The sequence below is a fragment of the Hippocampus guttulatus genome, chromosome 6, assembly GCF_054856545.1.
Source record: "Hippocampus guttulatus isolate MCC_2025c chromosome 6, RoL_Hgut_1.0, whole genome shotgun sequence".
Classification (NCBI taxonomy): Eukaryota; Metazoa; Chordata; class Actinopteri; order Syngnathiformes; family Syngnathidae; genus Hippocampus; species Hippocampus guttulatus.
Genome location: NC_141266.1, coordinates 10,429,319 through 10,447,865, shown reverse-complemented (window position 1 = coordinate 10,447,865; position 18,547 = coordinate 10,429,319). Strand labels below are relative to the sequence as shown.

At 39.8% G+C, this 18,547-nt stretch overlaps 1 protein-coding gene across 1 annotated transcript in view; it reads left to right on the top strand.

The window, feature by feature from the left end:
* Nucleotides 1-18,547, top strand: part of LOC147203508 (glutamate receptor ionotropic, kainate 2-like) — a 141,954-nt gene that overhangs the window by 36,471 nt on the left and 86,936 nt on the right. The window contains exons 2-6 of the mRNA XM_086113181.1: nucleotides 4,741-4,908; nucleotides 7,391-7,648; nucleotides 9,721-9,902; nucleotides 16,408-16,461; nucleotides 17,012-17,185. Of these exons, the coding sequence (XP_085969307.1) occupies nucleotides 4,741-4,908; nucleotides 7,391-7,648; nucleotides 9,721-9,902; nucleotides 16,408-16,461; nucleotides 17,012-17,185 (836 nt within the window). The remainder of the gene's footprint in view (nucleotides 1-4,740; nucleotides 4,909-7,390; nucleotides 7,649-9,720; nucleotides 9,903-16,407; nucleotides 16,462-17,011; nucleotides 17,186-18,547) is intronic.

The following is an 18,547-nucleotide window of genomic DNA, read 5'->3' as shown; positions in this document are numbered from 1 at the left end:
TCTTAACACCTAACTCTCAGTGGGAACCCAGTCATTTGGGAAGAACTGGCAGGCTTCAGACCTTTACAGTATCGGATCAGTTCTATTTTGTTTATTGCAGGTTGATAGCAGCGCCAAATCTAGCTGTGAATTGATAGTAGTGGGAACAAATGTCTGAGCCCACAATTGGAACCGTAAGATGCTCACAGATTAAAGCCTTTACTCGAGAGTAATCCTGACCGATAACTCACACAAGCATGAGAAGCAGGCCCCACAAGATGAGAAAAGAACCCATAATCTTTCGACTGTGAAGAAAACATAATGTGCTACGGACTGGACACTTGGGCATAGGAGCTGGCCACAGTAAAGGTGAATGCCATCTCTAAACGTACGTTAATGACAAGATTAACCTTTAGCTCTGTGTGTAGCACTTGCATCCTAGTTGTGTCTCTTACTTCCAGCCAGGGACGTGACTATGGTCCAAAACAATGCATTCTTTTTTTTCCAAAGAAAACCTAAAGCTACTTAACGAACCGTCTAATATATCTGAGCATTAACTGTTAGTTAAAGACAAGTCTGAGTTGTAACGGTGTTCGCAGAACGACCCTGAAAATCTGACAATCAAGCTGACGGCTCTGAGAAAAGATTAGGAAGTCATTTAAATAAACACGAACAAAATGTTTAAATCCTTTTGGAAGTGTGTCATTTACGAGAGCCTTGAAAACAACAGGGGCATCAGTCAGACCGAACGACATCACCAAATACGCAAAATGACTGATGGGGATTCGGAACCTTTTCCAATCATCCCCTTCATGAATGCGGATCAGATAATAAGCACTCCTCAAATCAAACATGGTGAAAACAGTGGGCTGACTGAAGAGTTGGAAAGAGGATCTTTATGAGAGCGAAAATAGTCATCTCAATGAGACCTTTCAAGTCAATGCAGGGTCAAAGAGTCTTGCCATTTTGGCATTTGTGCTGGCATTTCTTCCTGTTTACTGTTGAGAACAGTTTGTGTCGTCAAAACTGAGATAAACTTTTCATTTGTTATATATAAACAATCACTACAGTTAGATCAAATATAATTAAAACAATAATAATATAATAAAGATAAAAATGTTAATTTGCAAGAATTTCTCCAATTATTTGCCTGTATTATTTCAAAATCACAGATCTAAAATCCTTTTACTACTTATTCACTGTGTAAAGCAAAAACAGAGCCAAAACATGTTCACTGTAATTAATTTTCAAAGACTTAAAAGTGTGAGTGTGAGTGCAGATGGTTGTTCGTCTCTGTGTGCCCTGCGATTGGCTGGCAACCGGTTCAGGGTGTCCCCCGCCTACTGCCCGAAGATAGCTGGGATAGGCTCCAGCGCCCCCCGCGACCCTTGTGAGCATAAAGCGGATCAGAAAATAGATGGGACTTACATGGCCCTTCAACATGGCCTAATTGGCTGAGAAACTCTTTGCATTACTTAAATCTTGGATCACACGTGTTGCCACAAAGTGGATATTTCCATCTCTGACTCGGCTATTATACATCTGGACAGTAAGTGTGAGTTTGTTTTCTGCCACCCAAGAATCAACACCCCCACCACCACCACCACCACCAACAACTGTGCAATGCTCATTGACATTTCCTGATGTGAGTAGTTCACGAAGGCGCTGACTGAGGAAAGAGGGTCACATTTTGTACTTCTGTGCCAAGATTGAGAGGCACTGAGAAGAAATAAAGGGAAATTACTCATTACGTACTTATATTTAGAGCAATAATCTGTACTCAGGGTACGTCAGATTAAATAAAAGCAGAGATGGATGAATAGAGAGCAAAAGTGCAGTCTAAAAAGGCAGATGAATAAATACAACAGCGGATCTGCAATTCTCAAGTGGCTCACTTTGTAGAAGCATCTTCAGTCTTTTCCCTCTAAATCTCCATCAACTGCTACATACAGCTCCCTGAAGTATACAGCCTTCTGCTGTTGATCTTGCATGAAAAGGTACAAACTGTTCTGCACAAACAGACCATTAAAAAATAACGCCACCGCTCTTCCAAACAATTACGCCTTGTGCAAGATTTGAACGGATTTAAAGAGCTACAACGTACTCCTCTCGAAATCTGATCATAGACACCTGGAGGGGAAACAAAACATCATTCTACAGTGAAAACACACGAACTAATACAGTGGAAGCTTTAAGTCAGACTCTTCAGAGACTTTGTTTGTGAACAGAAATATTTGCCAACTGAAGCAATATTTGTCGGACAATGTTCGTTCATTGAATCGTAACGTTCCGTAATTATCCACATAGGGGTGGATCCCACAAACGTAGACAAGGATAAGATTATGGTTCAAAAAGGGTTATTAACAAACCCAAGACGGACAAAGCACAAATAATGACACTGGTCAACACACCAGGATAAAACGAGAGAAGCAAAGATCGCCTGCAAAAGGCAGGGAAAATACAAACGGAAATTGTCTTGTCTCGAAAGGACAATAGAATCAAATGATGACAAATACCAACCGAGAATAACTTCCCAAAACTGACGACTTACAAGAAAAAGGAGAGCAATAAAGAAGGAACAAGAACAACTGAGGCATTTAACGACTTGTGTGATTCCAATCATGCTGCCAATAAGATAGGCGGAAACAGAGAATTACATTGATAATAAGATCATCTATTGGTCTCATTTGTTTGATGTTTATTGGGCCTAACACAATGTTAGGTAAGGAAATGAATGACTCATGAATCACATCCTCAAGAAATGCCATACCTGCAGACACTTATATGGTTGTTTGCTCTCTGGCCAATTAGTCATAACTAGAAAATATTCTTTTCATGAGCAGTTTCAAGGTGAGTGATATGAATGGGACTTGTAGTTATTGTTCAGTGTGATACAGTTGCTGTCACTGCAAAATGTCATCAGAAAATAGAATGCGGTTACTGTCTGTCCCTAGAGACACATAAGTTGTCTTTGCAGTATTTTCCTCTCTCGAGAGCTCAGCTCAATTAAAGACACTGGTTTTCAGGGAAAATCTTTTTTCTTTTGCATCAAAATCAATGCCATTGTCATAAACTCGCATGTGACAACCAAACAGAGAGAACTGGTCTTTTGAGTTGCATTTTATGAATCTTGGTGCGGATTATTACAACCGTTACCGCCAGCTCGGGTAAATTATAGCACAATAATCCCGTGTGTAATATTCGTTCTTGAGTTTGGTTTAAACCAGGAAACCAACTGTGATAAATCCATAGACCATTATCCCTGAATCTCACCGCAGTGGACAGCTTCTTTTGATGGGAGAAGTCAAACAATGTGTCTCAAATGAGAGCAGTTGAATTTAAAGGCAGCTTTCCTATTACCGTGCAAGCACTTTAGCTGATACTTATTCATTCCTGCAGGCTCATTATGGTATGCAAAATAACCCCCCCACACACACCCAACCCCATGAGATGAATACAAATTAAAATTGAGATACAGTGTTGCTCGTCAGTGTTATCTTTATTTAAATGTTGGCTTTAGGCTGCAGAGAGCAAACTTCCGGAAGAAGCGAAGCCAACATTTGAAATCACCACAATGAAACAATGATAGGACATCTTGCACAACATCACCGATCCTGCAGTTATTCTCAATAAAGTGTTTGGATGGAATCAAGGCTTGAGGTTGGTCCTTCTGTGGTGGTTCAAAGGTGGTTGTTGAAGGGGGGAAAAAAAAGCCTGAGCTCGTGGTGACTGACATCAAGTCAGCAGGGCCAGGTCAAGGGTTAACCCAAACAAAACACTTCAATCCCTCACTGATGCTCTCTACAGCTCCCTATGGTCTCCATTGATTGAATCACAGGTTAGTCAGAGTACATTGATCGAAAAACCCAAGCAACCCCCCCCCCCCCCCCCAACTCCTCAGGCCTTATCTCTGTCAATTCGTTTGCTGACTGGCAGGAGTATTCACTGGAGGGCTATTGCTGCGGGGGTCCATATGTTAAACACACTTTTCCATTCCATGTGCCTTACACTGAAGCCCTTATTTCTCAGTTTTTTCATTGGCTTTATGAATGACTATGATGACTACATTTCAAAGAGAAGCCGGTTGCTCTCAGGCAGTCTCAGTCTTTCAAGTCAAGTCAAGTACAACTTTATTGTCAGTCACACACTGCACCTATGTTGTCTAGGTGTCTGATTGAATCCATATGTGTCTTGTTTTTGTTTAAAAAAACAAACACATTTACATAAATACAAAATCGAGACTTATCCTTTTTTAGATTAATACAGTCAACCTAAAATTTTCAATTCAAGTGATTTTGCAAAGAATTGATTCATGGACAAGGTGCGCAGTTATGTATCATTTTGGAGCGGAAGACAAGTGTACTGTAGTAGTGTTTTATTGAATTTGGTATTTAGTATTTATTGTTTTTATAGAACGCTTCAGTCACCCCATGGAGGAGCAAAATGAATTGCCTGGAAACAGGGAAGCCTGGCTCCTTAGGCTGCTGCTCTGCAACACAACTCAGGAGAAGGAGGGTGTAGAGCTGCTGAACTGTTAGACACACATTGGAAATGTACACAAGCATTATTTCGACGAAGGTATCAGTTAATCAGAATAAATGAAATGAATTTGAAATGTGACATCCCCTTTATTTCAAAAGTATTAAATTGGTGGTGTTAAGAGTCATTTTATGATGTATCACTCTCCATTCACATTGTGTTGCCTGAATGCTGCATGTTGTCAATGTTGTCTGATGAAAAAATTTCTTTTGCATTTGACAGGAGGGATATTTGAGTCCATCGAAAGTGGACCGTCGGGTGCTGAAGAACTAGCCTTTAAATTTGCTTTAAACACAATCAACAGAAACCGAACTCTACTGCCAAACACCACTCTGACATATGACATCCAAAGGATAAACATCTATGACAGCTTTGAGGCCTCCAGAAAAGGTATACGATTTTTATTGTAGAGCCTATATGGATGTATTTTTGTATGTTTTTTTGCATGTCTGTATGTATGTACAGTATGTCTGTATGTGTGTGCAGATGACAATTTCACATGCCTAGTCAAAAAATTTTGAGCCTCGGTTACATAGCTTGTGACAATTGAAAACAAATCAGGAGGAAATGGCTGACTATTTCAAGTATAAACAGCTACGATTGATTGTTTCCATGTAATGACTCAGCGGGAGTAATTCAAAGACGTGTTTTGTCCCCCAGAGCTGGACAATAAAGAGCTATAATCTGTCTACTTTGAATGTGCATCAAGTGGGAAGTTTAAGTCTCTCATCAATTACAGGTCATTAGATTGTGGCTAAGTGACTGAGATGACTTCATCATCTAAAATAATGTTTAAGACGGCAAGGTTTAGGAGGGAAATGTTTTGCAGCTTCTTGTCTTTCCATCCATCCATTTTCTGATCCGCTTAATCCTCACAAGGGTCGCGGGGGGGGGGGGGGGGGGGGGTGCTGGAGACTATCCCAGCCGTCTTCGGGCAGTAGGCAAGGGACACCCTTAACCGGTTGCCAGCCAATCGCAGGGCACGCAGAGACAATCAACCATCCACGCTCATACCCACACCTAGGGACTATTTAGAGTATTCAATCAGCCTGCCATGCATGTTTTTGGAATGTGGGAGGAAACCGGAGTACCCGGAGAAAACTCACGCAGGCCCGCGGGGAACATGCTAACTCCACACAGGGAGGCCGGAGCTGGAATTGAACCCGGTACTTCTGCACTGTGAGGTCGACGCGCGAACCACTGGACCACCGGGCCGAGCTTCTTGTCTTTCGTGCCACTCAAATAATTGCAAAGTACTAAAAGTATGAAGGAACTCATTGACACAGTTTTCCAAAAGGCATCCACCCAGAGATAAAAGTTTGAGAACACTTACAGGTAAACAGGGATTGATTCTTCAAGCGGTCTTGGTCTGCTTGTTTGGTGCACACCATGGATTTGACAATGGCGTTCACACCAATGAACCACACTACCAGATCAATCCCATTTGAGTTTGTTTTGACCGGACCAAGCATGACCAAACAAGTGTGAATAGAAAAAGTATGGCACAAGTAGCACCTCAGTCATATCAACACAGAGTTGTAGAGTACCTTAAGAGTAGGTTTTACGTGATCAGGGTTTTGGTCAACAATCAGCAATCAGAAGGCTTGAAAAAAAAAGATACGCGATCACCGATTCCATCAGAAGATGGTGCAATATATCTGTTTAAACAACTTATTTACTCTCGACACCTGCCACAGCGAAAATGCATTGGAAATATAATTTCAACCCACAAAATCTTTTAGAAACTATTAAATATAATGTAATGTTTACATATTTACAACATCTTGTATGACAATGAAAAAAATTTCATGGACATCGCCAGTTATTCATTTGCTAAAACTATTGCTATCTTGGTTCAACAGCAGTAGTCAAGTCCATACCCATAGTTACCAGCTATGCTAATTAGCTTACATGTGCTCCTTTTTGGAAGCTGGCTTTGTTGTACAAGTCTCGTGCCGACAGATCACAATGATTATTTTGTCCTCCATTGTTTGTCCACTTTTTACTTGGCGTGTATGTGACACAGTCAGCACATTCTCAAAGCCGAGTGGCTTCCGTGTAGCTGTACAGATTTACCCCGATGCACGCAGAATGATTTGATTTTATTTGCAATTGCGTCTCGAGAATACCTTGAACCATGTTTGGTTATATCCCATATCCTTGGTTTGCAAATATTTAATGCCTGACGTCACAAACAGCACGGCTGCTTGCTGGTTGCATCCTATATTGGATGAATGTGGTGGCCAGACGTACACACTGTTTATGCAAAGTGATGAAAGCTATTTTGAATGAAAGAGATGTTAGAATGAAATAAGTATCACACGTGCTGTGGGTAATTCTTTTGACGTAATTAAAATGTTTTTCTGACTTTTTACCAGTCAAAACAAAACAAAACTACACAAGCGCAATTACTTTGTGAGGATCAAGCGTGGGGAGGTGAACTTCCGGCTTCCAGCGCAAAGGGTTTCCACTCGCAATGACCTGTGACAAGGCTAAAAATAGATTACCTTTTGTGCTCACATATACACTATTGCACCACAGAATGACACCGGAGTGAATGAGGTTGTGTTTGCTATAAGATGTGGTTTTGTGGATCTGATGAATGACACCATTGATAGATCGGCCAAATAATGACATTGCTGTCGATCTGCAATTTCGCATAAAATGAAAAATATCGAAATTCAATACACGCGATGAGATCGGTCAAAAGTCTACTTAAGACGTTTTTGCTGTTCAGAATTTTCCAAAGAATTTACATAATACGTTTTATAATACAGCCTGGTGTTTCACTATATGCCCTGTATTTCTACAATGTGCATCTCGTTTTGCGTATGTTGGTGTGCTTATTAATATATTTTTTCCTATGCTCCAGCCTGTGACCAACTTTCGCTCGGAGTGGCAGCTATATTTGGGCCTTCTCACAGTTCCTCAGCTAATGCTGTCCAGTCCATCTGTAATGCACTGGGGGTGCCTCACATCCAGACCAAGTGGAAGCACCAGGTTTCAGACAACAGAGACATTTTCTATGTCAGCCTATATCCAGACTTCTCATCCTTGAGCAGAGCAATCCTGGACTTGGTCTACTTCTTCAAGTGGAAAACAGTTACAGTTGTTTATGATGACAGCACTGGTGAGCTTTTATTTCTTATTTACGGACACTAAAAAAAGTTTACCGGTTGGTTGCCATGCACAGACCCCAGCGTGGTACTTGTTCCCTTTGTTCAAATTAAATGTAACTTAAGATACTTTTTTTGTCTCTTATATCAGTAGCAAGAAACACGTGCAGCCGCACAAAGTGAAGCTTCACTGGCAAATGATTATTCCCGTTCATGCACAGACAAGAATTGTGCAATAACGGCAGCTTTATCCACATGGTGAACACGAGATAGATAGATAGATAGATAGATAGATAGGTAGTCAATACTTCATTCAGTAATCTTTATTTTTTTGTGAATTAAAAAGGGAAATGCATAACTGTGAAGCAGGGTCACAAGTAAGCCAATCAGGCTATGTACAGTAACATATGGCAGGGCCAGAGTTGGATGCCAGCCTGAGAGACAAGCTGCCAGACTGCCCTGAACTCTCTCCAACACAACTGAGTATTGCCCTGCTCGGAGTCCTAAGACAACGTTTTTAATGCGTCTTGTTCTGATTAAAAGGGCAACTTCGCATCGGCTACAAATTAGGCTGTTGCTGTTTTTATTTATATCCTAAGGCCAAGGCATCTGCCACATAAACAGTAAATATTGCAGTGTCTTGAACATTGTAGTTCAATGAAGTCACATATGAAGGTTAGTTGTGCATTTGCAGAGTTACAAATTCACTTTACAATTTCAATGGAAACTCTTAGTACAGAGGTCTCCGAACTTCTTTCTACGAGGGCTGCATACAGAAAATCGAAGGATGCAAGGGTCACTTCGAAATTCTTCAACATTAATTAATTAAACATGCTGAACTCAATCAATTACAATTACATTTATATTAGGGGTGGCCACCCCTGTATTCCACTAGAAAATATCCATCCTTGAGCTGAACAGCAGCTAAATGGCATCTCCACATTCAGAATCAACACAAGACCAATCTGTAGTAAAATGGCCGATTTGAAAGCGGATACTTGAGGATCAAAATTAATGTCATATGATGCATTCACAAAGCAGACCTTGACACAGAGCCACGCAGGAAACCATGTTTGCTTCTAAAAATGAATTAACTTTACTAACCACAACATTATGAAGAGAGACATGCATATCCCAAACAAGAATACCGGAACTGAGATTGAAAAAGAGATCCTGGCAAATGTGAGGCAGACGTTCCAAACATGAGATCACTTTGTGACCAATTGTAAATCAATCCTTATAAGTAAACTATTTGTATTTGTTCTTTCAGCATAGACACCGTATTGAGATTCTGAATGGGCAAATTCAGTGCAGCAATCACACTCTAAAATCACACCCGTGTTGTTCTGAACAACGGCATCATTTCAGGAATGGAATTTAAAAGTGGTCGAACAATCTCTGTATGAGCAGTTTTTCCGCAAAGCGGGGAGCAAACAAGCAAATCAATAACCACAATGGGACTTGTCTAATAGTTCAACGTTGTAATGGCATAACGGAGATGGCAGCAGCATGTGTTACAGCTCTGCTAGCCAGGCATGACATCCTTACAACTCCCGAGAAAACTGCTGCTACAGCAGCTGTGGCAAGAGAGAGTTTTGATGAGGCCATAAGGGAGAAGAGACTATGAACCAAAACACTGGCTTAGAAAGATAATTTGTTCCATGCATATGCTGACATATAACGTGGTGTTGGAGGAGACAGACATCTACAACAGGCAGGACAACGGCCCTCACGGACCAGAGTTGCTCACCCCTGGTCTAGAACGCAACCAGCAAAATAACTGTCCAAATGCAATCTGTACTTTGTTTTTCCCAAAAATGAAATGAGGTGAATTTGTATGAGTTTGAAAGAGTAATTACTCAGTTACCATTTAAAATGGGTTGAACGGATGCTAATATCAAACAAGGACTACAATGCAATTGCTGGCACAAGCTTCTTTACAAGCACTTCTTATCTTGTTTCTGTGGACAGGTGCATTTTTGAAAAGGTCCCTGTATGCTGAACCCGTTGTATTTGCTTTAAAAAAAAAAAAAAAACTATCATGAGAAAAACATGCAATGGTATTTTTTTTCTGCTGTTTTACAAGGTCTAATTCGATTACAAGAACTTATCAAGGCCCCATCGCGGTACAACATTCGATTAAAGATCCGGCAGCTTCCAGCAGAGACCAAAGATGCCAAACCACTTTTAAAGGAGATGAAGAGAGGGAAGGAGTTTCACATCATCTTTGACTGTGGACATGAAATGGCTGCTGGGATCCTAAAACAGGTGTGCATCTGTTTGGATGTGTGTGTGTGTGTGTGTGTATTAATTAATATGGAAAACACACAATTGCCATTGAGCAGGATGTACACTTGTTATTGGCTCTGGAATTTAGATTACTCGATGTCATGAAGTCACTTGTTTTAGGACACCAAGAAACCGACTGAATTCTGAAAAAGAAAAAAAAATGGGTCTGGTAATAGGCATAAACATGTACCGGTACTTGGAAGATAAAGCTACCTTTGGGGCGAAGGACCAGTGACAAATGAAGAAAAGCAGTCCATGTGTCCTTCCCGATCAGATTCCAGAGGAGGGATAGCGAAACCAATCTCTTGGTCAGCAAATAAAGCAGCAAGAAAAAGAAAGTCTCTCAACCGCAAGTTTCACACCAAGTGTGCACTTCTTGCTTGTGTCTACATGAGACCCAATTCAAAATCATCCAAATTGCACTGAAAACCATTATGTGTTGAAACTACTCAATTTTATGATGTCAAGAAGTTGCACACAATAAAATAATTTGGATCTAGATACATTTTTTTCCTCAGTAAATGAATAGTCGACTTTAAAAAAATGTATCTGGATCCAAATGATTATATTTCATGCAAACACTTCACAAATTTAAATTGCATTCATTCAACCCACCGTTTTAATTTTTTTATTTTTTTTAATGTACATGCTTCCTCTCTAATTCCTCTCAAAAACAACAATTGCAATCCATTTTAGCAGCTGCTCTCCAAAGTAACACAGAATAATTGGCTATACATTTAATTACACTTAACCTTGCAAATGTTTGCTCATGTAACAACATGACAAGAGAAACACATCTCAGGCAAAGTCTCTCAAACTGGTAAGCGTCAATGCTCAAACCACAAAGTAGTATATCAGGATCTTTGTCATCTTTCTTGTCCGTGGCAGGGCACAAAGTTCCCCAAAGGGTTGGCATTTAATAGTCAATTTTTCAAATTTGATCATCAAACATTTCTATTTTTCCAGGTGATGTTGCACGCTAAGTGTTCTAGGAGGGATCATCAGTGGTGCGGCATATTATTCAGTTTTACTTCATTCATAATTATTATTTGAAGGATAGTCATTCATGATAAATTTCTTTCAACACCTTTCAGGACACAGTACATCAGCTTCATAAGGTCAAAACAAATGGGTGAGAAAAGAGATCATGCTGCAATGCGGTTGGCATTTGATCTCGCTGATCAAGTTTAATGTATGATACCTTCTGTGTGTGCAGTCGATACATCTATCGCGTCAGCTTTAGACTCCATCACTTTGTCACAAGAAATGCATTGTGATGAGATTCTCATTTAAAAAATGATCATGTTTTTCCTGCTTACAGGACTGATCAAATATTAAGGACTTGACAAATGATTCACTCCCAACACTATCGCCCTCTCAGGGGTTTTAATCAGGGCCAAAGTGTTGCTGGAGAAGGTCAAGGACTCTTTTCATTAACAATGCCTCGGGAGGGGGGCTGGGCTCGGGTTGAAAGTACACCGGGAGAAAATAGTACACAGTGGACAGGGGCTTAGTTGAGGTGATGACCCCCCGCTGATCATGTAAAAAAAAAAAAAAAAAAAGGGAGGTAGGTTGAGTAAAATTGTTTGATGTTAACGGAGACAATAAATGACAAATTAATAGTGAATGTCAACGCTCAGGCATTATGTGGACTAAGTTGGTCATTTTTTTGTACTTTATGTGTGAAAATAAAAACTGCAAACCGTTAGGCTTCTATTTAGTTTTTTGTTTTGTTTGTTTTTTGTTTTTTCCACTTGTGAGAAAATGAAAATAGGATACTAATGTTTATGGATAAAACCCACGATTAAAGTTCAGAAATAGTAAATTGGAGCGAATATTCGTTTGCATTTTGGATAACCATGTTCATTGTTCGCAAAGACTTGTTCTGGTTATGAAAACTGTATTCGTATTAAGAAATGATTGACCCTCAAATGTTGAGATTTTGGTGGGCTCAGATCCTTCTCAGATTTCACGTTGGTCCCCGACACTTTTTATGTTTGGGAATGACTGCCTGGGTAGTGTTTAATTTTATTCCCAAAAATATAAAAAATAAGTTCAGAAGTTCTCAGTCCAAGGTGATGCCCTGGAATGTCAACAAGGATATTTTTGTTTGCTTTTATGGAGGACAAAGAAAATCTGACAGACTTAATTTTTGAGAGTGTGAACTCAGTGATTTTCCAAGGTTCAAAAACCTTTCACTTCATTCACATTTTTGTTCGCAATGAGATGGCTCGTGAGAACAAAATTTTTGCATTAAGTGTTGCCATTGGACATTTTATAACCCACCGTGTGACAATTAGAGAGGAGTAGTGGAATCCAAAGGATGATTATTTTCTAATTAAAGTTCGCTTACTCTTGAACAATCCTCCACTTCCACTTCCACTTCTGATATGATGGCTGACCCCCTTACAGGGGTTATAAAAAAAAATCTACACACCCCTGGTCAACTGTCAGATTTTTGTGATGCTGTATATACCTACAAAAACAACAACAAAAAGACCAATTTAAATAATTTCCAAACTTTTACCATCACTAAAATAACCTATAACCTGTGCAAATCAATTAAAAAAATAATTGAAAGAGATCATTTAAAATTGCACAAGTGTGCACACTCTCATAACTAGAGATGTGGCTGTGTTCACAATGAAGCAATCAAATCAAGCTCATGATAAATGGGAGTCACTACAAACCTGACACAATTGAGTGATGAAGCCCAAATAAAGTTGAGGTGCTATGGTAACCTAAACTCCCAGTTTTGCCTTGCAATGTGGGGCAGATAATTAATGCCCTGTTTCGATAACAGATACAGTATTACAGTATTGTCTACCCCTCTGTGAACTCATAGACAAAACTTTCTTTTTGGAAAGATGCTTCAGGCAACGTGGGACTACAGAAAAAAAATGATTCTCAACACTGGACGTTCCCTCAAAGTTTCGCACCAGATAACGGCATCCATTCGCCCTTCCACTATGTTTAATCATGCTCCATACAATACTAATCTGTGATACTTATTGATTTTGTGAGTCTTAGCATAGCAGGCAGGACCCTGACACCAGATTACAGCACCACACTGTTGGAATGGATTGGCATTTGGCCATCTCTCACACACACACAAACACAGAATGAGAATAGAATTGTCGAGAACCAGGGATTCTACTTTGAAAACTCATCTCCAAGGTGCTTTTAATGATAGATTGCAATGTAGGAATTCAAGGTTGAGCTCAGACAGAAAGGGATTGGTCTGTCTTCTTCGATGGTCTCATTGTTTTGATCACGATCCAAATTTCACTGCCACAGGGTGAGGAGCGCAAGTGACAAGGTGATAAATTGAGAGTTTACTCTCTGATCCAGACACCTCAAGCAATTTGAAGACACAGGCTAGGAAATACTAACACTCAAGACCGATACAAACTCCGCAGGAACAGAGAAAGGTGTTCATATTTCTTGAGCTAGAAAGAACCAAACCTGTTTTTTGTTCTGGCCAGGTATTTAATACGTCGCAGCTATTTGCAATAATTCCTCATTTAGCCTGCCAACTGCAAGCATTGTGCGTCTTTTGTAATGGATGCTCTCTTCCATGCACACTCTTCATGCTGTCTCTATTTTCTATGATAAAACTATTATTATGATAATAATGATTATAAATTTGCAATTTTCCCATTTGTGGGACAAATAAAGGTTTTCTTATCTTATCTTATAATCATTTATTATTACTATTTACCCCGCGATTGGTTGACAACCGATCCAGGGTGTCCCCCGCCGACTGCCCGAAGACAGCTGGGATAGGCTCCAGCACGCCCCGTGACCCTTGTGAGGATAAAGCGGATCAAAAAATGGATGGATGGATGGATTATTATTATTTTTATTATCCACGTGTGAGTTTCTGGAGCAAGAAATGTCTTTCTCGGATAAACTGTGGTTGACCTATGTTAAAAAAAACGAATAAACCTGCGTTGTGCTTGCTGATTTCTGCGCTGTTAATACAAAGGCATAACCCCTTCATCGTAAGGGATATGCTACAGATCAAACACTCCCAATTTGACACATTTCTGAATCATTTGACGATGCAGCTAACAGCCACTTTATTATTTATCACCTTCACTCTTCTAGAATGTAACCCTGCCTCTCCGATTCTTTTAAATGCTTGTCTACCCTGTATAGTCAAGCATCTGGTGCACCTGCCCACATTTTTCCTGCATCACCACCTACTCAAACACTTCCTCCAGAGCACAACAACGTGGCACATGCCCCACGGTATTAGCTCATGTTTTCTTTTGTGGGATGTGTAGAGTTTCATTTAATTTCAAGTTTCCTTCCCACTCTCAAGTCTTTGATTGTGTGCTTTCCACAAGTCTTTCGGCTTGAACATTTGCTGCATTTATAAAACTCAAGACCAAATCCTGCACATACTTGCGTGTCTTTGAGGAGAAGGTATTGTTCTGTTGTGCTTTTGGGTGTATGGGCATATATTTCCAGGGCTTAAGTGAACCTGAGAGACTGTGAATTTATGATTATTTACTGAATGTAATTTCTTTACCTCCACTACAGATGTTACAGTGTCGATACGTTTTTGCTCTTTTGAGACATTCTCTGTAGTTTCATCATTCTAAAGCACTCACTAGCACAATGCATGACGATTAAATAAAAGAAAAAGGCTGTGAGCAGTGTTACGATCCTTCCACATAACGGCAACTGAAGGGTCGAAAATAGTTGTAGGAGATGGGAATCAAGAAAAGCGGTACATTAAGGTTTTGACTGTTAAACACATAACCACACAAAAACTGGGAAAACAGGGGCGCAACACAACAAGAACACAACACTATACCTCAAAAACAGAGTTAACACTACCAAGTCCCGAATCCCAAATACCTTCGGTACAACATAAGAATGAAATGACTCAGCGAATGAATTAAATTATGGTGAAGATCCTGGAACTACACCCGAAAAAAACAGACAGAAGAAAAACAAAATGAATGAACGAATGAATGAATGAAATAGCTATGACAAAAGGGCACTAAAACACATCATTAAAGAAAAAAAAACATTGGTACAAAACACACAGCCAGTATGGGGACCGACTGACTAACAGCCATGACAAGATACACAACACAGCCAGCCAGCTCTGAAGCCAACAGAGTCCTTTTTAAACTGTGGACTTAACCAGTGCAGCTGGTAGCACTTCTGAAACCAATTGACAAATCAGGCCACTCTCCCCTACACCGATTGGTTGTTTACATCGGGGATGAAGGCTGCCAATCTGAGAGGAGCAGGTGGAGATCTCCATCACACAGAGAGATTAACCCAAACACAATTTAACGGCCACCAAACATCATGGGCCGAAACAGTGGTTTGGAACAACACGTTACTGGCAGGGTTAGCAACTACAAATGTAGATTCTTCATCAGTGCTTTCATTGGTTTTTGTTTGGATACAAGCACACAGGATACTCTGTAAATCAGTAGATCACCCGCAGCGGCTCCTCTTGTTGCATGTTGTCTTGAGAGGGAAGAAATTTCATCTGTGCTGTACATTTGTCAATAAAGTTGCACTTGACTTGATTTGACTTGATCCCTGAACCCCAAACTTATAAAAAAAAATCAAATAAAATAAATGCAGATACACACAATTTTATTTTCAACGACACTTCTTCCTTTTCCGATCTTTGAAGGGGTCCTCAGTTTACAGTGCAACCAAATTGATACGTCAGACAGGAACCGTAGTCAAACTCACCGATGCAAATGCTGAACTGTAGTCATAATTACAATAAATATTTGCATGTAAATGTGAAACGACACATAGAAAATGTGTGTCAGCAGTAATTGAGTATGTCTTGTTGTGCTGCACAACCGCAGCTAGTTCTTTTTTTTTTTTTTTTTTTTGGTTTGGTTTTGTAACCTTGAACTCTTCTATGTTGTGAGTATCCGGAGGAACCAGTTGCCTATTTCACCTGCATACACGGTTTGAGATTTTCCTCCAACCTGGCCACTCTCCAGAGACCAGACTGGGCACCGAAAGGCACAAGAAAATCACCAGGGGGCCAGCAATCAGGGCCAACAGAATTTGCTCTGAATCCAACAAAATCCAATATAAGATCAGACCTCAGGTAGCGGCTTGTGAGGAGAAAAACGATGAAGAAACTTTGCAACAAAGACACTACTCGCCTTTGATTCAAATGATATGATAATAAACATGGTTGACCATTGACTTCATACAGCTGTTCTACCTTGTGCATGAAACATTTTGAACGGACAACTGTATTGAATTGACTTTATGTTTTGTTATCTCCAGCATGCCAACTGTGTTCTTATTCATTTCCATCTTTGCTCAAGCTTCCAGCAGTGAAGCAAAATGTCTGCCTTGTCACGATAGTTGATTTACAGCCAGTCAATACAATCATCAAAGAAATGCTTATGTGTGCGAATATTCAATCTTGAATATCTTACCTTTGTAGGTGTCTAACTCTGTCCTTCTTTCAACTTCTCAGGCTCTTGCTATGGGGATGATGACAGAATACTATCATTATATTTTTACCACACTGGTAAGTAAAACTGTCTATACCTACTTTACATAGAGACCTGATATTTGTATACCAAAACAGAGCATGATGTCTCTCTTTCCCCTTAATTTATGTATCTACAGTATATTTTATCTGTTTGATCCCCCCCCCCACCCCCCTTTCACTGTGATCTTTATCATTGAAGAAAAAAGGTGCTTGCCAGGAGATATCATTTAAAAAAAGAGAGAGAGATGTTCGGTGTTTGCTTCTTCATTATCCAACTATAATTAAAACCTAATAGCTTCATCCTGGTCCTTTTGCTTTGACTGTTCCCCATAGCTGACTTTAATTTCTCATGAATGTTTTAAGTTCATCCCATGTCACCCGTAACGTCAAAATGTTATAACTGCAGTACAAATATGGAAAACAAATCCTTATAGGCCATAATCAAGTGAAAAACAATTAAGTTCAGTCAGTAACTGAGTGATGTCGAGTGACGTTTCATCCGCTTCATCAACAGCTGAATCATTTGTTTTCATAAGTTATTTAGTATATTATAAATTGGATCTAATTACTTTGTTTGTCCTCTCAGGATCTGTTTGCCCTTGATTTGGAGCCATATCGGTACAGTGGTGTAAATATGACTGGCTTTCGGATTCTCAACACCGAGAACAGCCAGGTGGCTTCCATCATAGAGAAGTGGTCCATGGAACGACTTCAGGCTCCCCCTAAACCTGAATCTGGTCTACTGGATGGCTTCATGACAGTAAGCTTCTTCAATAATGTTTCGAGAAAAAAAAACAGTGCTATTTTGAAATGCTGTGGAATGAATTGAAATGCTGTTGACTAGTCCCGGGTTTACAACACCTCTTTGCTAAAATCAGCTAGGATAGACTCCAGCATACCTGTGATCCGAGTGACGATGAGCGGTACAGAGAATGGATGGATGGGTGTTCAAAAATAATATGCAGTATTTGGAAGTAATTTGTTAATTGACCTGCATATTGCGGAATCCTTGTATCTCCAAAATCATCATGTTTTAGGAAACCACAATTGCCGATAGTTGTCTCACTATGCCCATGACAACCAAGAGATGCTTTTCTTGCACACAAAACTGGTAATGGTACAGTGTAACAGACTTATTTGGTGGAGACATAAGCCTCAAGCATTTGTGTGCTTTGCTGACCAAAGTATTGAATGAATACAGTATGGATGACCCTATGATGAACATGGAGAATTTTTTAAATTCAGTATCAATGCAATTTAGAAACATAACTGTGAAGGTGACATCCAGTTGATCAACTGCACCATCGAACAGCCTTTGCACTTCATATATTTGCCACTCAAATATTTGTAGATCCATGTAGGCATGTAAAAGAGAATAAACTCGCCAGGTTAGACAAGCATTTGCCTTTCTTCCATCATTTTCCAGTTGTCTAGGGTGTTTGGTGGAAGCCACTGGTGCCCATCTTGTGAGTCCCAGAAGTGAAAAGAGAACTGTGTTATTGTTTCTGATCAGGGGGGCATGCAGCCTGTCATAAACTAAACTGTGCCTCATGCTTCTTTCATACCACACCGTTATCTAAGATCGCTGCCAAAAAAACATCGACCCTAGATAGACAGAGAATGGAATCGAAATAGAAATGTTAGAAACTGAACAGACAACATTAACAATGACTCTGGGTGGATAAAGGAGAGATAGAATTAAGAGGTCATTGCTGTTGTTGTTTTTCTTAATTCCCAGAAGACAGACTTGATTTGATGTAGTAGCTTGTTCTTATTGATGTTGTGATGCAATGGAAGTGGAAGCAATAACAGTCTGGCTGATTCATAACTATTCAACACTGTTTTTTTGTTGTTGTTTTTTTCTTTCTGAACAAGAATGTTTTTATAGAATTGTGTTGTGAGCTTAGTTGCTCAATTTACATGTCGTTTTTGTTGCATTTGTGGCTCAGTCAATGTTCCCCACTCGAGACCTGAACTGGACCATGTATTATAACTGTCTTTTAACAACAAAATAAAAAGCTCAGATAAAGTATGCCATTTTCGATCAAATGTACTCCACAGAGTCCACAAAATGTTGATTATGATGCTCAAGCTACATAAATATTTAAGAAATGCATAATGC